This window comes from Nothoprocta perdicaria, unplaced genomic scaffold (assembly GCF_003342845.1).
Source record: "Nothoprocta perdicaria isolate Ctin4 unplaced genomic scaffold, notPer1 scaffold_116, whole genome shotgun sequence".
NCBI classification, from domain to species: domain Eukaryota; kingdom Metazoa; phylum Chordata; class Aves; order Tinamiformes; family Tinamidae; genus Nothoprocta; species Nothoprocta perdicaria.
The window spans coordinates 1,124,121-1,147,018 of record NW_020454272.1 but is presented as its reverse complement, the minus strand read 5'-3'; the positions used below and the strand labels follow the sequence as shown (position 1 = coordinate 1,147,018).

The 22,898-nt window shown below is 37.5% G+C and overlaps 1 protein-coding gene across 3 annotated transcripts in view; it reads left to right on the top strand.

The window, feature by feature from the left end:
• The window catches only part of ANKS1B (ankyrin repeat and sterile alpha motif domain containing 1B), a 195,679-nt gene that overhangs the window by 124,379 nt on the left and 48,402 nt on the right, over positions 1 to 22,898 (top strand). For all 3 annotated transcript variants that reach the window (XM_026053456.1, XM_026053455.1, XM_026053454.1), the window contains exon 4: positions 19,614 to 19,721. In XM_026053456.1, coding sequence (XP_025909241.1) covers positions 19,614 to 19,721 — 108 coding nt within the window. The remainder of the gene's footprint in view (positions 1 to 19,613; positions 19,722 to 22,898) is intronic.

The following is a 22,898-nucleotide window of genomic DNA, read 5'->3' as shown; positions in this document are numbered from 1 at the left end:
TACTGTTCTAACCTAAGGAAACAAGATTCTTAGAATTGAGCTGTCATCCTTTTGAGCATTTGAACKGATTGGCCACTCACGTTTAGAAGAATGGTTAATTTCCAAAGTATTAACTTTGCATATGTTTCATTAAGGTGGATAGGTAGGTGGAGTGGGRAAGTTTTCATATTCTCATTGTGGCAGGAAAGGGGGTGGGAAAAAATGGAGGTAAGCAGGAGTGGATCCATAGTGAGAAGCTGAAGTTATTGAAAAAGTGTGTGTGGGGGGGTGGAAATAATACAGAGCAGAAAGAGGAGCAGAAAAAGGAGGAGCTGTGTTTTGGGCCAGGGGAAGGATGGTGGAGACACACAGTGCAAATCCATAGGGAGCTGCATCATTAATTATGCTCCTGCTAGAACATGTTAATCAYCAGATGATTCTTTAAAATAAGTCACTGCAGGATGAGTGATATGCTTGCTTAAGTAAAATCGTTAGCTCTGTTGTGTATCGGTTTTCATACCACACTCCTCGCCACRCTGCAAGCCTTGCAGCAGCGCAACGTGACTAATAAGGGTCGCGTGCTGCTGGCGCTCTCGTCTCTCCCTGTGGAAAAAATAGAGTCTAGTGCAGAACATCTGGCTTGAGCAGTGTTGCAGTTTGCAGAAGACGGTACCTCGGTGTATGTCTTGCTAAGGGTGTAGTTAACAGAGAAAGCAAAGTCCAATAAACCAACCTTCCATCCAGCATGAAAGGTGGCAGGCAGAGTGGTATGATAGGCAGTTAGGCTTGAAATGATTTCTGCTCTTGCCTCCTCTTAATGAATGTACTATTTTACAAGGATTGTTGTTTGATAACCCTTGCTTGGGCAAAAAGCACCTACTTTTATAAAGTTTTTCTTACATTTGTGCTCAATAAATGCAATGTAATATAAATAACAATAATCATTTTTTTCACTTGAAGTATTGGTCCATGAGAGGGTTATGATTTTCATAAGTATTGTGGTTAGTGTATGAGAACAAAGACACAACACAAAAAAAAAAACAATATGGAAAACCTGATTTAAAAATTGCAGGCTGTGGACCTCATCTTATAGAGCCAGGACAGACTGCCTACAGTGCTGACACTTCTTATGGATCTTATTTATTTATACCGTCCTGGTTCAGGGAATGGAGCATGTAAGGCTAGAATGATTTTGCAAATAATGCAAGGCAGTGGAATTTAAGAGATATGGCTTTGATTCCTATCAATGTCCCAGTTTCTTTCTGTAGTCATAAGCAAGTCTCTTAGTCCACRTGTCCTTTGTTTTTCTATTTGAAAAAAAGAAAAAAAAGTAGGAAAGAGAAAACAAGTTAATATTTTCTTTTACCTATGCATCTAGAGAAGCATGTCCTTAGATTGTTCAGTGACTCTACAGACAACGTATTTTGAGCAGGATAAAATAAAGTGACCACATCACAATGGAGAAAGTTGTCTCTATACAGAATTAAAATCAAGCTATTAAAAAATAGGTTTATAATCTGATGTTTATACCATGGTAAGACTCACTAGAGTATAATAAAGCTCCATCGCATGCAATGTAGTATAGTGGATTGAATTTCATAATTGCTAATAATAAGTAATCCTTCTGTCTCGAGGGTATATAGAAGGTTGAAAGGCAGCCAAACTGCCACATTTTCCTTGTGTCAGTCTCCTTGGCAGCTCTCTGTGGAAGCACGCTGATTGGGAGAGAGGGAGGTTGGGCAAAGCCTGTGGATATGGTTGGCACTGCTGTCAGGTTCCTGATTTACAAGGGCCCACTAAAAAGTGGGTGCAGAGTTACATGTTGTATATCCTCCTGTGACACTCCACCATGGTATTCTTCTAACTCATGGGACTAAGCTTTTCACCGCTGTCTCTCTCTTTTAATTTCATCTGTGGGTTCGTTGCACAGGAATCTATTCTTAGTCTTTATGCTTCTACATAATTTTCGTGAACACTGGAAGTATAGAAAAGCAATGAGAGGAGAATAGACCCCTAAGCTTGGACTGTGTTTTCACTGAGCTAAATTCCTGTTTTACCATTCATAAGCTCTCACCATACAAAACCTGGGCTGCTGCTCTAAGATAAAATGTGTGGGTTTGGATTTCATTATTCTGAGAAGCTGGATAATAGGCAGAGAAGCGATGCATAGAGCAGCATATCAGAGCGGTTCTGTGTTGTATTACTGCATTTGAAAGTAAAGCTAAAAGAGCAAGTCTTTTACTCTTCTTCATTTTACTTTAATCATTTTTTAGCATGCTGTGAATTAGAACATACTGTGTCATGTAATTTTCTTCCTAAATCACATTGTTCAACCCCATTTTTATTTATCTAGTAAAGCAAGAAGTCGTGTCTGAGTGCATGTACTTTGGAGCTGGAGAGCCTGAGGATCAAACTCATTTGATGTTCAGTTTACACCCTTTTTTTCATTTCATTTTCCTGGGCTCTATGTCCCTTTGTACTTTACATAGAGTGATAAAAATCCTGGATGCCTCAGACACAGGGACAAACAAAATTGGATACATTCTGTTCTCTTCTTTTCTCTTGTTGGCATGATTATTCTTGAGGCCTGACCTACTAYATCTCCTTGTCTTCTCCTGCTCAACTAAAACACAGATGTTCACAAAGAGAGCTATAAAGGTAGGGAGAGTTTACAATACAGAATCAAGATCAACTTCTGCTAAAAGTTGATAGTAGCCTCATCTTACCCTAGTGTGCCAGTACCGTTGTGGTTGAGATGACTTAATCTATTGCTGACCACCAGTTGGTCTATTACAATCTATTGCTGACCACCAAGGGTCAATAGGGAAGAGATGTTTCAGGCTTGCAGGTTGTCCCTGTCCTGTCTCAGATCTGTCTCTGTCGTATAAACTGAATCAGTGCAATGGGAGAAGTCGTGCATCCTTTACACTTGAGTCACGGCAGAAATCTTTAAGGAGCACATGCAAGGGAAATATTAATATACTTTCTTTTTTTTTTCTCAGTTTTGCATGCTTTTTTTTTTTTTTTTTTTTTTTTTTTTTTTTTTTTTTTTTTTTTTTTTTTTTTTTTTTTTTAACTTTTAGTGGCTTGATGACACTTGGGTCATGGCCAAGCTTTTCTCTGCATTCTTGAAAAATTCTAAATTCCTTCTTGTGGAGTGAATGTTGGAGTGCTTTCATGACCTAGTGATGTGAAAAGCAGAGTATTTGGTGAAAGGAAACTCTTAAGTGCRATACTGTTTTTGTCTTAGTGACCCCAATGTAAAAAATATTGAGTTTAGAAATAAAAGCCTTCTCTTAGATATGCTATACAAGTTGASGGCAAGTCTAACTTGGTATCTGCAAGGCTTTCTTTCCTAGCTTTTACTTTATGATAAGAATTCTTCAGGCAGTATTTGCAGTGGAGCTCAAGCACAAGCCTGAGCCCAAGCTGCTTAATTTTGTGGTGGATTGTTACTGCCTGTAGAACTGGAAAATTCAGTTGTCCTTTAATTAGCCATTTTAAAGACGAAGAAAGCTAGTCAACCTCAGGGCTTCAAATATCATAGGAAAAAAATAAGATGTGGGTTATTTTTGCTTTTTTTCCTAGATGATAATTTAAAGCTTTTTCTACAGTCATGGGACTTGCACATTTTATTTCCTAAGAAAAGCTGAGATTCAGAAGTTCGTGGCACTAGGAGGAGGACAGACTTTTGTGAGACTCGTAATGAAATCACAAGACTGAGAAACAATACAAAAAGGATCCGCTTAATCTCACCATAAATGTGACATCTCTGAAATGATTATGGACATAAAAGTAATCTTAGTGTTTTTTTTTCCTGGTCCTGCATATAAGCAGCTGTGAGACTGAGTATATTTTAGGATAGGTTTGCTGAATAAGAAAATAATATTTTTACACAGTCAGCTCTCACTCTAGCATTCCATTTTAAMTTCACTCCATCCTTTTCCATTCTGCAATGCAGTGTAATCCTTATTTTATTGGAGTACAGCATGTGTAAGTGAGATGCTGGCTTCATTGCAGGCAATGATATTTTGCCATCAACTTCAACAAAACTAGAATCTCACCCTTGCTAACATCAAAAATTATTTGAAAAAGAATCCCACAGAGGAATTAGATCATTGTACACAGGTAATTTATGAAGTTGCAGAGAAGATTGTAGATGTTATCAAACTACCCATGTATGTATGTTTGATCTAGTATTACTTCTTGATAAAGTGATATTCACTATACATTATGAAATTAAAGCAAAAMAAGGCATATCTGAGCCTTTGGGAAACTTTGGGCCTTGGACCAACAACATATGTGTAAATGTAACCCGAAGGTAATGGGCTAGCTAAGGATCAAACACAATTTCAGCAGGGAATGTAACTTGTGCAGCTCCAGATTTCCAGCACCCTGTTACTGCAGGCAAACACAGAAGGTTTTTCAGTGGGCTCTGCTGCCCTGGATATGCACAGGCAGAAGAAAAAAAACATATTCTGCTTGGAGGATTTTGTTGTTAATATTCAAGTTAATTAAATGGATGACCTATTGAATTATTTTTCTAACCGTTTATCCAACTTTAAAACACATGAAAAATTCAATACTACTAACTTAGCAAAAATGATTTAAATGTTGTGTGTTCACTGAGTGCATAATCAGCTGCAGTATATAGATAAGTTTTCGGTTTGCTGCACAGAAATTTAGCTGTCCAACTTTGAGCTAAGTTAAAATAATGATGTACGTTTTCCCATTTAATTTTAGATACTATTTTTCAGTATATGGGTCAGCTCCTTAACTCAATCTTGCATTAGTTCTTGTTGCAAGAAGCAGTTTTAGATCTATGATCAAGTCTTCTTTCTTTAAGGTACTATCCCGTAAATGACTTATTTTATATTTAGAAATACAGATAGATATCCAAAGACCACTATTGTCTTCTCGTAGTATGCAAAACAAAAATTGTGTCTTCTTTTTTAAACAACTTTCTTGTGCTAGTATGTTATTGATAAGTAAACCTCTATTTTTTTTTTTCTTTTYAACTAATCTTGMCGGCATTATAGTGTTTGAAGGGGAAAAAAAAGAAGAAAAATAGTTTTCTTCTCATCTTTTCTGTTTTAAAGTTTCATAGGGTTTCACTGTCATTCACTTATTTGCCTTCTCTATACTTGGGAGAAATATATTTGCCTATGTCCATAGTTTTGCTTGGGAGGGGAGAGAAAGAAACCTACCTTGGTTTTAAACTCAAAATAGACTATATAAACTTCTTTAAGCAAATCTGAATGAGTAATTTCTCAGTTGTACATCCCAGAGATGTGGTGGTAAGTTCTCATGGCAGTTTGCTCTCATTGATGCTAATCAAATCCAGGACCGTTTTTACAGATGTGTTGTGGATAGGTCATCCCTAATACATTTCTCTCTCTTGCTTTCCATTCATATGCATGTATATGAACGTGATAATTTATATCAAAACACRTGGAGTGCATGCGTGTCTGCTTGTATATAAACCCCACATACATTTTCACATGCCTCTTCCAAGACTTTGGCATCAAGTCAATGATTCATGGCAATATGAGCCTCATTAGGTGTTCTATTTTGTGCCATAAAACTGGGAAGTATTTTTGGAAGATCTGTCTGAGTGATTACAGCCAGCCCCAGTCTTGTCCAGAGCTCTCTACATTTGGGTGGGAGGGAGGTAGATAGAGAAATACATGGGAATCCCATTTTGCCCTCAACTTAAATTTGTTGCAGGCTTTGTTAATACATTTTGTTACCTGCAAAGCAAGAAATATGGTTGTAGTTGGAAGCCTGAGCAACTGTCTTGGCACAAAGAGAAGCCATATTCTAGGGATATATTGCTCAGCCTTTAATGGGAGGTATAAAGCAGTAATGTGGTTTAGTAAATGCTACCTTCTTCCCTTCTCTGCTTTTAAATGATATGTGTGGAAAAGAGCTTGGGCTAGTTTAGGTTGTTGCTTTTTTGGTGTCTATTGAAAACTAATTCCACACAGATCTTGCCGGAGACACCCTTCATTGTGCTTGTCAATTGTTTCACAGCTTTACATGTGTTTTAAATAAGATAGCTGGACTGGGCTGCTATAGCATTTAAATGAAGCCAAATTAGTGTTCTGTCAGCAAGCAGAAGGAGTTTTTATACTAGAAAGGTGTAGGAGGGAGATGGATAATGACGGGTGAAACTTGCTGATACAAACACATGCCATATTTTCTAAAAAATATGAAATTCTGAACCACTAAAGCTTGAACATGGCTAAGCTGGCCCTGGATGATTTTAACATATAAGGCAATTCTTAGAGTCTTACAAAATTTTTTACTAAAATAATGCAGTGTTAGCATACAGGAGTAAAATTAGRCCTTTTAATTTTTTTGTGTGTTTGTTTTTTTTYYKKTTTTTTTYYTTTTTTTTCTTTTTTCTTATCAGCACACCATTAGAAAATCAGAATACGTCACCTAATAGAGATTTCACAAGGTTTTTAGTGACTAAAAACATCAAAAGCAAATTTTTTAAAATATGTAACAAAAGCCTATGTGCAAAAAAGGCATTTGTTTCTTTAAAGCTTTATTGAACTGCCATTCTGCAAAATGCTTCTTACTGATAAATATATATATATATTTTCTCTACTTATTTCTTGTGCATTCCAATAAAGAGTTGAACAATCATATTAGGCCTGTGAGCATACAAAATCATTATAGGTCACATCAACGCTGTTGGTGGCAGGACTTCTCGCAGCACCACTTGTGCAGAAGATTTCACTGTACAGACTATGAAAGCATAGAAATGTATGTGGGTGTTTGTTCTCTTTGGTTTCAGCCGTTTCCAAGAGGTACAAAATAAGGACAGAGATTGCTGAAGAATGAGGCAATTTCTTTCTGCAGGCTGAAGCACTTGGGTAGTTATCTTATATATGACATATATGGTGGAAATTAAACATACATTCAGAATGTTTATTACACAGTTATTTCACTCTTTAAAGGGGGAGCAGATGATTTTAAAACAACTCTTAATTTTATTACTAATCCAAAATCTTCCTTTCCATTTTTCCCCCTAGGCTTAGAAGCCTCAAGACTTTTTAAACTTATTTATTTGTCAGCAGTATTTGCTCATTCTTTGGTCRTCTTTTCTCCTTGGCACCTCTGTATTGGTCATGGGGGACAAGGTGGCAATGTGTTTGCAAAGGTGGATTAAACTACTGAGCTGAGTGGGAAGCGGTGAAGAAATAAAGTAGACTTGGAGCAAAGCTACAAGGTGAAAAGAAATTTGGGGTGTGCTGAGCTGAAARCAAGGTGTGAAGGAAGAGTGAGGAGGCTGACAGAGGAGAGAGGAGGATGTGGAATCTGCAGAAAACAAATAGGAAAATTATCTAAATAGCCAGAATAGACCAAAAAAAATACTTAGAAAATGCCGTGTAGATATAACCTACTGGTATTCTTCAAATAGTTACTCTTTAATTCTACTCTAAAATGTAAATCCTKCAGTAGTTATTTCCCATCTGATTACTATAGCAATGTATTTTCAAGTTCCCTTGTCCTTCTGTGTTACTTTTCCTCCTCAAATTTCTGCTACTCAGTATCTATTGTAAGTTCCAAATTCCCATTTTTCCTTATCATGTCAGGAGCTTCAGTCTGCATCTGCAGTCAAGAAGGGGATTTAAAAAAATTAACTGTTGTGTTTTAAATAAAAATGTCGTTCCTAGTAAAGTTAGAAATTAGTTCTGGCTTGCTCCTTCTCTTGTCTTCTCATCATGTCTCAGTTTCTGGCTTGCAAACACKCTGCACTGGACATGGAAATGGGCACCTTAAAACTTTCCTGCTCTGCTGTCCAGCTCCACGACCCTGCAGCATCGCAGCATCTGCTTCTGACCTGCAGCCTGTTTTCCAAGCTAGAACATGGATTTTATTTCTAGGCTAACTGTGGAGCGTCTGATGTTTTCTTCAGAAGTGTTTGGTTGCAAAACCAGAGTCATTTCATATGTCATTGTAAACCCCCCAGCCTGAAGAAGCTGGAGAGCCCATTCCCATGTTGCCGGCACCGCTTTCCTGGGAGAGCTGTGTCGCTCAGCCTCCCTAGCTCACAGCAAGGCAGCCAACTGGACTTGTCCTGTCTCAGCAGGAGTATTAGCACGTGGTAAGTTGCTCGGGATAGGTACTAATTCAGGCAAGATCAGCTCTACCTGCCTCGGACCAAATTAGCCAGACCAAATTAGTGCTGAAACGCAGAATGAGTTCCTAAGAATTAAGGAATTGTCCCCAGCTGAGGAAGCCTGTTGTACATGATATGGCACAGAATATAACATTTCAAAGAAAAATACTTTAACTTTTTCCCTAAGTATTTTTCATTCTTATGGCTGAATTAACACTATCTTTTACTTTTAGTTGGTGGCAGATATTTGGTTTGCTTACACTGTTGAGCATCTATGACAAATCTACTTGAGAAAATAGGAGAACAGATCATAAATGGAAACTAATTTACAATTCAAAAGTTCATATCACAACTGAAGTAAGTAAGAATTTAAATGTCATGGTTCTTACAATAAAATAAAAGCCTCTATAGTTTCTGCTTAACCAAAATCTTAGAAGAATTAAAAAGCAAACAAACAAACAAGTAGAAAACATGTATAAATCAGTAAATGAGTTTATAAAACTGYACTTAATAAACAGTGACTGAATTTAGGCTCAAAAAAAACCCTATTTAATTCTGTAGTTCATCTCAGAAAAATGTTAAGTCTAGATAAGTCATGTGAACCTATCCCAAGTGGTCACATATTAGAACACATCAAATATGTTAGACTATCATCCATTTGTCTTTAAAAAGGGTTTTATTTCTTGTTTATCATTATTCGTCCAAATCTGTTCTTCTGACTTATTAGTAATCACAGTTCATGTGCTGATTTGGCATAAAGTGTTCACAATGTGGTATCAAAGTGGTATAAAGTGAGAGGATTTTTTGTGTTATACAGAGTTAATTTGATCTGTTCTGTAGCACATGTTTGTGAAAAGATGTGGAACTTATTTCATTTCACAGTAGTTTTTCTGATTGATATATCTTATATGATACATTAATACATATAAATAAACATATATAAATAAATATAGATGAAAATAAATATTTCAAGATTAAAATTTCAGCCTTTAGCAAAATTATAAAAATTTGCAACTTTGTTCTGGAGCAAAAGTGAGTATTTATGGTGCTATTTTTAATGCAAAGGTTGATTATTTAATRTTGTAATTGTTGCTAATTATTGCAAAATTGTAATTATTTAATTACGTAGAATTAAAATAGAGTATGATCTGGATAGCTTTTGAATGCTCTGAATCCATGATTTAAGATTTGAGAAGCTATCACAAGAGAGGTTGTACTGCTGCTCAGTACTGAACAGCAGTACTGAGACAGTGGAGTTACTGTCTATTAAATTGAGCATTGGGCAACAATATAACACAAAAAAAAAGGATACTGATACATGGATTTTGTGCATACTGACAAGAGTGGCATGGGTAAAACTTCATAAATTTCTGTTCCGTCTTATGGCCCCCTTCATGCTTCATCTGGGATAACGTGTGTACATGCAGGGTTCTTTGTGGCTAAAACAAATTCTGSATAAAAAACGTTTTGCAAAATTGTGTGTATGCTACGACAGGATTTTAGATGGTAGCAGAAGGATTGCTGGGGTTGTTTCTGTTCATTTTGTACATTAGAGATCATGATCGTGTCTTGTCAGGAAAACATCTGACCTAGTGTAATGAGCATGTTCCTTATAGAGAGAACAAGATTGAGGTCATATGTATCTTTCTGCCAACATGTAAGTGGATGTTATAAAGGAGATAATGATGAACTATTTTCATAAATCAATGAGGACAGATCAAGAGCTAAAGAGAAAATTTAGGTTAAATATTCATAAACATAGATCAAGAATCAGAATGGTTAATCATTGGATCAAGGATATTTGCTAAACTACAATATTTAGAATTGTTAAATGTATGAGCAGGCCAATTGGAAGGTTCTTGGCAATATTAAGAGTGATTTGGGAATCATAAGAGACATGACTGAGGGTCTTTGGCTTCTTTTCATGTCTCTGATTTGCAGTGAGTTGCATGCCCAGGTCTGCTAAGGCAGTTTGTTTTCATGCAGTGTAAAACTCTGCTCATGTATTGCTCGTTGCAAAATAAAGGCTACTGGGGTTACACCACTGATATGAGGCATGGGGAATGAACCCCTTAGCACCGTCTTTCCTTCCTTCAAATTCATTGCATGGTCCCGATGGGCTTACAGTAAAGAGCAAGAAAAGCAGAGCCTAATCCATGGAGATTASGTTTATCTTCTTTTTGAAGATTTCTTTGAAGAAACTTTCTTCTGTTTTCAGGAACTTCTGAGAAGGAGGAAAAAAATATATATAGAAAGAGAGAGTGAAGAGATGGAGGAAACATGCTACATTGCCCTGCATTAACAGTCCTCTGTAGCCTTTCTCACAGAGGAAATTCAAGTAGAATTTGTAAGAAGAAAGACTTTCCCATGGTGATCCATCCTCCAGTGGGTTTTGCCAGAGTACTTCATCAATAATCAATCTGCCAAAACTGAAAACTGTGGAATTCACAAAGATACCTCAGCTCTTTAGTTAAAAAAAAAAAAAAAAACCTAAATAACTTCAAAGAAAACAAGCTTCAGATAAGCAATTCTTTGCTGTCTGTGTTTTTTTTTTATTTTTTTTCCTGTTAAGAAGTCAATTCTTTTTTTTTTTTTTTTTTTTTTTTTAACTGTAGTACAAAATCAGACTTCTGTTTTGGAGAGCCCTTAAGTAGAGTTTACCCACTTGCTTTATTCTGGTTTGGTCACGTCCAAAATCATTTTCTTAGTAAAGTCAGACTACTGTTGAATATTCAGTGAAGGAATCTGCATAAGAAGCCCTTAAAATTTTGATTTGTCTCAAACTGCGCAGACAGCAACCTTTTCTGTTGGAAAGTGTCAGGATGCTCGAAGCTACGAACGAGGGCCTTGCTGAAGCAGTTGATGGAGGAGTGTTCTTGCCACTTTGCATCCTTTTGTAACCCCACTTTCTGATGGTGTTCCTTCCTGCTCGTACCTCGAGGCATAAAAGAAAGATATTTTGAGAAATGCTTTGCCGTCCCCTTGCTGCCCCTGGTGGAGTTAATCCAGCCGTCCTGCTGTGCTCATAGAGCCTGTTCTGTACCACCCACCGAGCTTCCTCCTCGCAGATTAAGAGTCAAAGTACAGCATGATGCCAGCTCAGCTTCTGATGTCTAATTCCAGTTTGCTGTGGTGGTCATTGCCTTTTTTAAGATACCAAGAGTGTTGCTGCAGTTGTGATAATATAAAGGGCATAAATGAAGCAAGGATCTGAGGGAGAACTAATAGCTTTTTCTAAAGCCACACAATGTGGAGTTGGAAAAAAACAGAAGGCCTGACAAGCCATGGCACAATCCAAACTCAATGTAGGTTAGACAAAATTGTTCTTATCTTAAATTAATTATATTAATCAATTAGGCTACTTGAAATAAAAGGTTAAATAGCTTCAGTGGAGATGTCTTGGTCACTTTTACATTTGTTGCTCCAGTGAAGGAAGACTTTTTCCATGTGAAATTCGGTCCCTTGGACTTTTGCTTCAAGGATGAGACTGGTGAAACTGTAGGGGTTTTTAAATCTGGAAAGATTTTCTTCCAGAATCTATAGGATAACTGAACAAATAGGGTTGATGAAGGATTTTTTTTAATTATACTAAAAATCCATACCATACTATAACGGATATATATAGGTATGCCTAGATAAATATATATGTATATCAGCAATAATTGAGGGACTGTTCTAATTATGTCTTGTATGTAGCTGCCTATTTCCTGTAAACTAATAAATTGGAGTTTTTGAAAGAGGGGCACATCCTGTTTAGGTTAACAAGGTAGACAAAACAGTAAATGGCTCCTATATATCACAAAATGTCACTTACTTCATCCAGTGTACCAAATGTTGTCAGAAAAAACTGTATGGCCGAGTCTGAACAGCCGCTGTGCAGTAGAATGGATCCACAGTGATGATGTATATAAAAGACAGAAAGACTCAGTTATGAGCGGAAAAAAAAATCTTTTTCATTAAATGGCTGCCCTGTCTCTGACAGATTCACTTTAGTCCTCAAGGGGTAGATGATGAAAAACCTTTAACAGACAAACTGGAAAACTAAATTTAGTAACTACTGAATACTAAAAAGTGGAGGTTGATATAACATGGTTGCTGTTAAAACATTGGCTTCAGGGCTCTTTACAGTCATTTTGATGCTAGGTACCCTTTCCTTTCAGGTGACCCAGCAAGAGAGAGACAATGATTTTCTATAATAGCTGCATTTCATGTTGAATTTAGGCTGCTCAACTTATAGGGCAGTTTCCCTGCACCGTGGTATTGGGATGATGTACATCCTTAGGGCTCTGCTGTCGTTTCATTTAGAGCRGCATATCGACCTTGCCCATGATGGCTCTTGTATCAAAAGTTTTAAATGCTTTTCACGTTTTTAGCCTCACAATTCTTCTACTGCTCTTTCCTTAAAAAAAAAAAAAAAAAAAGTGGGTAGATCTTAATGCTCGCAGTACACAATCAAGTCTGTAACTCAGACACATTTAATATTACCAATATGAATTCAAGAATGCATCTGACAACTTGTAAACATTTAGGAAACTGAGTACATTTTAAATAACATACCAGCATTTTTTCTGACACTTCCCTCCTTCTCTTCCCCTCCTTTCCCTTCCTTTCTCTTCCTTCCTTCCTTCCTTCCTTCCTTCCTTGCTTCCTTCCTTCCTTCCTTGCTTCCTTCCTTCCTTCCTTCCATCCATGAGAAAATTGAAGCAAGAACAGATAAAGGATCTATTTCACAGCTGTTAGGTTTTTCTACAGAGATTTGTATTATATCTCCTCAATCTCTTTACACTAGCTAGACTTCATCCTTATATGCAGATTAGGTTGCTTTGCAGATAATAGCGTTCTTAAGAGAGATAGATAAGTGATTAGCTCATTATGAAATGTGTTGTAGTACCAGTAACTTTCATTATAATTTATCTGCTGTGTAAGTAATCCTGAGAAATATAATAGGATAACATACTGGCATCAAAATTGCTCTCTGGCCGTGCTGTGTGACTAACATGGAAGACCTGGGACTAGCCAGGAATAATATCTCTGACCACACAAGTGTGGTCTCCATGACCACACATTTTCCAAAACTGAGTTGAACTAGAAAGTATTCCTGTTGCTCTTTTAGCATAAAGGCAGACACATAAGTCACTAGTGGAGGAAACAGTCCAACAAGTCATTCATCTAGGGGTGTGTTTGGGAGTTTATTCCCCGTTTCTAACTGTCCATTTTTTTTCCACATGTAGCCTGTGAAAATACAAGGAATATATATATTCACTTTATGTTTGGACCTGCTTAATGCCGTATGGATATCAGCATTGTCACTTTGAAAAAATGAGACCAATCATTATTGTATTACTCTTTCTGTATATAGTAGACTTCAGGATTACTGCCTTATACTTTGTGAACCTCATAGATAATAAAAAAATGCTCATATAAAATAACTGTGATTATATCTAGGGCTTATAAAACCATTAAACTGAGATTTTTTAAAAGGCTATGGATTTAACTTGATTTTTAATTAAAAATTTGTTTTTAAAAAGTGGTTCATCATGTAGCCTGAGACACATCCCCAGGAGAGGAGTATCATTATTGGCCCCAAAAAAATATAATTTAATTATATTTTCCTGACTTTTATTAGCAAAAAATTGGACTGGTATTTTTCAGATGAAATATTAAAGATTACCAGTTACAAAGACAATCACTATTATTTTATCTTTAATGGAACAAAAAAGAATTAGTACCAGATATTTGCAAATAGCCAATTCTTSTACTAATGACTAGCTTGAAAACAGTTCAATGGCAAAATGATCTTTCTAGTAAAGTCAGGGCAAAAATTTGACAGTAGCATCAAATGCTATCGAAAGGAACCCTCCAAAAAATCATCCTGTCTCCTGAGCCTGAATTTGATTGGAGATGACAGTGACTTTATATCACTGTAACTCCGCTGATCCCAGGGCAAGCTAATTTCCAGCAGTGCAACTCAGATAAGAACAAGACCCTTCACAATTCACAAATACTTTTACTTTTGGTCTTTGATGTCTCCATAGTTGCAGATCTGTAAATAAATTATATATATTTAGGAGGAAAAAGTTAGTCCCTCATGTTCAACATACAGAAACAGGACTTATTAAGCAACCATCTGTCTTTGTGAAATGCTGTCACCAAGACAACTGACATCTGTTTCCAGTTGGCTAATTAATTCAGGGGGATAATAACACATATTTCATATCATTTATAGTCCCTTACAAGTCTCTTCATTTGCATTAAAAAAAATGACTTCCATTGCAATTGTGCAAAACAGGGAAGTCTTAACAGCTACCAGGGCTGCAACAACTCTAATCTCGAAAGTGCCTTGGAGCCTCCTTTTTTCATGTGTTTGCGCATTGCTGGCCCTTCAAAACTGTCAAGGAAACTCCCAGCACCATTAAAAAAAGGCAAAGGTTACCAATAATTTTGTCCTACAGTTTTAGGATTGGAAGGAATCAGTCGGAAGTTGACTGACAAAGACAGTAAAGTATCCCAGTGTGAAAAATGTGACTGAAGATGAACATAGCTTTGACTGCATATTTCTTCTGCTACCCCAGAGGGGAAAGGAGGCAAGACAGGAGAGGTGCACAACGTGCCTTTTCCCAATGACTTAAAGAGCTGGGACCAACCCCAGAGYGCCTATAGCATTTGCAGAGGACAAGTTTACCAAAACATCTTGGCAAACAAGGATGAGGCCACATCTGGAGTACTGTGTGCCGTTCTGGGCTCCCCAKTACAGGAGGGACTCACCTTCTTGAGAGGATCCATGGTGGAGTGACAAAGATAATTAAGGGACTGGAGCATCTCTCATATAAGGAAAGACTAAGCAAGCTAGGCCTGTGCAACCTAAAGAAGAGAAGATTGAGAGAGGATCCTATCAATATGTACAAATACCTAAGGGGAGGATGTAAATAGGTTTGGGMCAAACTCTTGTCCATGGTGATCAGCAATAGGACAAGGGGTAATGAGTACAAATTGAAACACAGGAAGATTCATCTCCATATGAAGAAGAACATTATTATTAGGATGACAGAGCCCTGAAGACGCTGCCAAGAGGGTTGGTGGAGTCACTTTCCTTGGAGATCTTCAAAACCTACCTGCATGCAACCATGTGCCACATGCTATAGATGACCATCCTTGAGCTGGGGAGTTGGACTGCATGATCTCTAGAGATGCCTTCCAATCTCAACCATTCTGTGTGTTGTGATTCTGTGCAGCATCCCACAGCAAGCTCTAGCTCACCTGGAGTAGTTGGGCACTGGCTAGTTTTATCAGCTCTGCAATTTAGTGACAATAGTCACTGCTGTGAAAATTYAATGACTGACATATTTATCTTTCAAAACACACTGCTGTTACGTCATGTAATGGAAATCTTGGTCAGCATTATCTTTTTTGGTGAACTTCTGATTAGAGTTATATATGGTAACGAGCCGGGCAGAGTAGCATTCTTCTTTTACTTAAGTCTTCGCCAGACCCTGTTCAGATGACTTGAATCTGAAATTCGATGTCAAAATTTGTTTAAAGAAATGCTACTCAATATAACTATTTTATTTTTAAATGTTATTTTGCATTTTTTGATTAAATATGCAAAACTATATTGATCTTAGAGCTCTAGAAACTCCCAGGAGACATAAAGATTTAAGGAGTTCATTTTTTTTCTTAATTTAAGTAACTGTCAATCTACCATGTAACACTGGAGTTATATGGATAAGATCTGTCAAAGTCTCTACTTCTTTGCACATTTTGAAATCTTTAATTAAACTAACTATGACAGCCACGTGACTGGTTGGTCTGAATCAGCTTCATAGGGATTCTGGACACTGTAATGTTTTAGGGAGTACTTTGTGGAAAAAAAAATGATAAAAATGAGTGTATTCTTTATTCCTCATTCCAGAACAGACAGGAGTTTCTTCTAAGATAATCTGCAATAAAATGATTTAAAAAATAACATTGCATTTACCTCGTGTTCTGGGCTACTTACCTGCAAAAGTAGAAAATGGCACCTTGTGGGTTCCTAGGTATCTGCTTTTCCTCTTAGCCTTAAATGTTAGGGTGATTTCCTAAATAAATGAAGCTTAAATTCTAGAGCATCTCATACTGCCACTAGAAAATTACTAGTGCTATTCCGATATTTCTCCAGATTGTAGCTAGAGCTAGATAGACTTTGTAGCTAGGTCTGTCTTCTGACTGTCACTGTGTGATTACTTAGGCCTTGCAGTGCTGTGGTTTTAATTCTGTCCCACATGGTAACTTCTCAGATATTCCAGAACAAAAGGAATCAATATCTTGAAATGTAGTAACCTTTAAAAAGAACTGAATAATTATATAAATACAGTGTCAGATCAAATTATTCAATCAGAAGAAAAGACCAGACAGAAGGTTATTGCAGAAATAATGCTTAGTTTTAGATGGCATAACTTGTTCATTCCAGCATCTGCACATATGTAGTCATCAGGGAGTTACTGGGATACATGTGTTTGCTTTTTAAAACATCTGTCAACTCAGTAAAAAAATCTAAATGCAAAATGGTACATTTGTTACATTTGTGAATTTCGTATATTTCCTGGTGGAATCTCATTTTGTATAATAATCATTGGAGAATATGGAGATAAAAATAGTATTAAATCTGTGTCCGTGTGTCAGCTTTGGRCAAAATGACTTGTCCCATTCTCCTTTAATTGTATTACAGCATAAGCAAGTAAGTTAAGTCTATTCAAGATATGAGATGTGGTTGCTTTATTTTGCCTGAGGTATCATACTGCCAGTGAAGAAGGAGGCATATCATGTACATGCTGCTTTTGGCCTGGTAATGAAATACAGGCTCTGCAGAGCCTTAAGCTACCCTAATGGTTTCATTACATGATCTCACTGATTACTGCAGGCACGCTGCAAAACTCTCACCATCTTGTATAAAGTAAACTACAAGCTATCATCTGACCAAATGCTTTGCTGAATAGCACTTAGGTACATTGCATTGTTCAATATTACCATGTTTCACTATTACCTGTGGTAGAAAATATTCACAGAGAACTAACTTGGAAGCTAAATAAATGCAAGACTAATAGTTATTTGGTGTGCAACATAAAGCTGTTTCTAAGATTCTGTCTTAGGCAACTTTACCAGTGCACACCATTGACCTATATTTGTGATATTTGACATTTTTGATAAAAACTGTCAAGGATAATCCATCACAGAACAAGTTTTTAGAGTTTGAGGAAGTCTGTTAAAGTCTTATAATTCAAATATAGAAGTGTTTCAGAAAACAATATTTTATTTTTGCAAGTTGAATTAGAAGTTGCCTAAGTAGTTAGAGAGTCTATTTGCAGAAGAATACAAACTGTCTTTAGTTAGCATATGTAGTATGTTGTCCGGATGAGTAAATAGAGCTGCCTGTTGGCTATGGACCATATGTTTCTGTAGGATGCATCTTTAAATCCCTAACAGTTCAAATTTGGAGTGATCACCATTGTAGTGGAAGAGCAAAATGTGGAACAAACTTAGCAGTATTGATGGTGTTAAAGATCTGTATAGTTTCTAAACTGAGCACAGTTTTTAAGTAATATAACCATTCCGACCTGCCTCCTGATCTCTCAAGTGCTGCATCCCACAAGACTCCTATCCTTTTCTCTCATGTTATTCAGTAGCTTTGTGTGAATTCCTTTGTCTGAGTTTGATATAGCTAATAAGGCATTCAAAGCACTGAGGACCTCAGAAAGGCCCAGAACTGCAGATTGACTTAAAAATCTCTGGGTAAATGCTCTTAGTGACAGGGGAGCATTATAAAAGAAACTGGTTCACCAAAGTACATTACTTCCACCAAACTTAAAGCAGCTGTAGTTCCTTCAGGTGTTTCATGTAGCTAAATACCAGGATAAACCGTGCAGTCTTCTGCTTAACATTCAGTGTAAGCTGAATACATAACTAGGTGTCTCTTGCATACCCCCAGCACTCCTGCATGTGCTGTGCTACCCCAGCTTGTCTAATACTTCTGTAGGTCTATACTAATATGAGAAGACATGAGAAGCTTGTGGGACTCTGCAACTTGACTCTGCCATCCATCTGCAAGGTCCTTGGCAACCCTCTTGAAGGAAAGCATTCATCTATTTCATGTCATTGCCCGTCACACTATAAACACAGTCCAAAAGGGTGTTCTTGGTGTTCAACAGTATTGGATAGTGCAGAGAAGCCCAGCAAAGTGTGAACACTCTTCACCTGCTGATGGATGGGAGGAGTTCACCCACTGGAGTCCTAACTGCATGTTGCCACCCCGAGATACTGGATCAAAGAATTGGATTGGGAAATAATTTATTTAATTTGCTCATTTGTTCAATACTAGTTTTTAGTGGCATTGCTCSAACCGAGATAGCTGACCACTTAAGAGGCAACACCTTTGGGTTTGAGGGGACTGTTCCTCTTAGGTTGAGTGAGAAATTCCTTTCAACCGAAGGGTGTTGACACACAGTGGTCCTAAATATATTGGGAGCTACTAYAGTGGGAGTGACAGCAAATGCAGAGAAGTGTGATGTTTAAAACCATATTCAGGCTGTAAGAATTATGTGAGGACCCTGCTGTTTGCAGAGCAGAGGCTTACTGCTATGCTTAAGTGCTGCTTCACAGTTTGAAGCAATTGTAGCTATTAATGATATCAGATTTTTTTTTCTACTAATGGTCAAGTTTCCAACTTCCTCTTTCTTCCCTTTCTATTTTTCTGAGGGCAATGGTGCTCTTGGAGAAGTAGGAACATGAAAGGATATACAGGGAGAGTAGTATAGTAAGTTTCTAAAACTTATTCAGCAGTGTTTTGGGAGTCTGGACAGACGCAAGATATTTGAGCCAGCCTACTGATGGCAATAGCTGTGTGTGGGAAAGATTTTTCGTATAGCTGGTAAAAGTGGTAGACTGCCAGGGCAAAATCTGAGGGATATGTCTTATCTTGTGTTTCTAACGTGTACACCAGTCTACATAATAATAGCTGTATACRTAGTTGAGAGATTGCCTTCAAAAGGCAGTATGTATAGGTTTTAAAGAATGATATATGCATTTTGCAGTTTGTTTTCGCCCTTCTCTAACTACTAGCTGGCATTCCTCACTCTGTGATCCCTAATGTCAGCATCCTTCCCATCCTTGTGAATCTCTTTAATCCTTATCAGCCACTTTTGGCCTCATGTCTAGATTTTCTTCTCCAGTCTCCCCCTTCTTTTGCTCCTCCTATGCTACTTTTTCTGTTTCATTTTCCTCTTTCCCACTCATTTATGAGCCTTTTTTTTATTTTCCTGCTTTGCTCTTTCCCCAATTCTAAAGAATTCTTCTACTATTTGATCTTGCCTCTCATGTCCTCTACTCTGTTTGCCTTGCACTGCTCCATCTTACCTGTGTAGTAACCGTGTTAAAAGGTTCAAAGGAAAAAAAGGCCGCCCTCTGAAAGTAATGAGTGTAATGAGTGTAATGTACTCTTTTTAACCAAATATTTGTGTTCCTTTCCTAGGTCTTAAAAATTAGCTTGATTGGCCATCGGAAGCGCATTCTGGCCTCCTTGGGAGACAGACTCCACGAAGATCCTCCTCAGAAACCACCTCGCTCAATAACCCTCAGGGTGAGTCCCCATGTAAATCTGTTGGCATATCTTGAGAAGTAAGGCTCACATGAATAAGGACAGTCACTGAGAGTGGGACTCAGCTTCTCTCACTTCAGACCCTGTTGGTGAGGATATCTTCAGCTGACCTTTTGCAGCAACCTGGGTAGTCAGTGGAGACAAACTGGCATTTTTACTGTGTGATTCATCTGACCTGTCAAACTAGCTCAGAAGTAGGTGTCAGCAAGCTGCCTGTCTGCATTTGTCCATAGGAATCCCCGCTTCTGTGGCTGCCATGGTGGAAGAAGAGTTCTATCATCTCCCTTACACATTCAAGATGCTTACTTTGCAGACTGTGGGCTTTCTGTGAAGAGAGCCTCTTGAAGCTATTGAGATACGAATGCCATCAAGATTTCTTACCTCTGTGTATCAAAAGTTTCCAATCATTTTTATTTTTCATTAATATTCCTTTCTTCAGAGCCGTTGTTACAGTTTCCCTGGGAGTTTTCCACACCTGCTCAATTCTAATCTCCTCTCATTACCCCAACTTCCCTTAGTTTCTCTGTTCCAATGTTTGTACTTCCTTGCTGCCCACTACCATGTTGTGCTCTGATAGCGCATTCCTACAATATTCTCTCTAAGGACACTTATATCATCAACACTTTTTATTTTGCTAGTTCAGATCAGATCTTTCGTTTTTGATTGGATTTTATTGTTTTCTTGGGACTGTTTTTTGGATTGGAATCCCATTTGTGGCTGGATTTCCAAATCTCCCAGGTCAAGGTGTACTCCCAAGTCCATTTCCTAGTGGAAAAAGAAATAGAGAAAAACAGAATGGGAGGCCTATTTTTATGACCTTATTTTTATAGACACTTAGGATTTCTGTGATCTACCCGTTTTAATCCTGCTTATGCTCAAATGCCACATAGACAAGTCCAAACATCTCAGATCCACCCCCCCAAAAAATCAGTGTATTTGTAATGTCATGTTGGAAAAAAAAGTGCCACAAGCCTATGACATCCTTCAGCAAGGGATACTGCATAAATGTATGGATATTTTTTCTGTATTTTACATTTGGATGAATGGTCCCCTGGTGCATGGCTGGTGTTAAAATACCCCGAGGAAAGAGGAATAATTTGCCAACTTTTTGAAAGTCACACACTTTTTCTCAATGGTTTCAGTGCCTTGGACAGAGGAATTAGTTCCTCTTCAGCAGGTGGGAAGGTTTCCGCTGCCTACTTACTGGTTAGCATTGTATATTCTCATCTAATAGCGAGGAGAAACCTGGATGTCCTCCATCTGTAGTCAAAATGATAAAAAGTAGTCTGCTTCTCCACAGCTAGAACTACTGCTGCTGGCAACCACGAGATGTTATTCATCACTTCATACTGTTGGAGTCTTCACAGGGAATCCAAAAGGAAAGGACATGAGTTTGAATTAAGGATTTCTTTCCCATCAACTGCTACTATGCCATTTTCACACAGAACAAGGACATAGTCCTAACTCTCCAGATTGCAATATTTTTTAGCCTGAAAATTGATTTAAATGGAATAAAATATCTGCTTCTGATAGAAGGTACCTCTAGCAGAAAAGACTGCTCCTTTTTTAAAGATTATGACTTTAGTATACCAAGGTCAGCCTAGGGAAGGCTAATGTTTCATTTTTTCCCACTATTATTATACTAGCTTTTAAGTTGTTTCAAAGGAAAAATGGTTAAATATTTGCAAAAGACTAACAAATAAACACCAAATAGATTATTTGCCCAATAACTCTGTGCTAAAAACATAATTTCAAGGTCACATACTCAGAAATTAGAAAATGCTGGATCTCAGGTTACCTATGCAGTCTTAATTTTCTTCCTTTTCCAATGCTAACTAACCATAAGATGATATCAGATACATGACAGCCTGCTRCACAGGCATGTATATCTGGATGGCAGATTTTTTTATGGAAATAGGAAAGTAGATATAGAATGAGGAAGAGAAGTGAAAGTCTCATTAAGGATTAAAGAAATAACTGTAGCTGAAAAAGATGCAGATTTGTATCTGCTTTTGCCACAAAGCCCTTGGATGCCACTTCACAAGTTATTTAAGTAAATGCCTCACAAACAGRCACTAATTGTATGTTACAGACATTCTGTGGAGTCTGGACTCTGATTTATGCCAGTGCTGAGCACATGGTACTGCAAATYAGATCACTAGAAGCTGAGTTTTGAATGTACATACTTGGAAAAACAGGTAATAGGTACTGTAATTGGACATCTGAAGTGATGGATATTTTTTAACCTTCTTGTATGCACCTTAGTTCTGTAGCACTGAAGTGCTGATTATAAAACCTCAGGATTCATAGCATGTTATGAAAATAAATTGATTAAAATTGTGAAAGCACTAAAATCCAAACACAAGTACCATCAAAAAAATGATATTAAACATTCAGAGCAGGTTTTGAAGACTTTAGGGTAAAGATTTGGAGCCACAAAATGAGGTGAGAATAAAATACTGACTMCATGATAACTAATGATAACACAACACTGAATATATGACAATAGTTGAGGATCCATCTGTGCTGCGAATGACTTCTTTGAGAAAATAGCATATGATCAAACAATTAAATGCCGTAACATAATGCAGAGGCACCATAATTCTTGTACTTCCTAACTCTTTAATTCTTGCCTGTATAACCTTACTAATAGTCTTCTAACATGGCTTTTTGAGTGAATTTCCCCTATTACGCAGTTTAAAAAAAATAAATAAAACATGAAAAGCAGGATAAAAGCCGGAATCTTTATATCCACTGTAGTCATCTGTCACCTAGATATACTGTAGATGGTGATATTGGTACTAATGGAGTGAATCATGACACGTGTGAGAGAAGTCCTGTTATGTACCTGGCTGGCAGGAATCATTAGGAGGGAAGTCATTTGACTCTGCTATACGCAAGTTGCTGTCAGTGTGGAGGTGTGTGAGGCACATGGAAGAACCGGAGACGCATTTTGGAGATTATGTCTCACCAAACCTTCCAAATGTGTGCAGACTGCAGCTTTTCAGAAGCTTTTAACTGGGCCAAATGTAGGTGGATTCTCATGAAGGAGGGGAGAAGTGTGTTCCTCAGAGGATAGCAGAGGAYAGAGGATAGCACTTCTTACTTTGCCCTGGGGAATGTCAAGCACTTGTCAAGTCTCAAATGATAGGTAAGCTA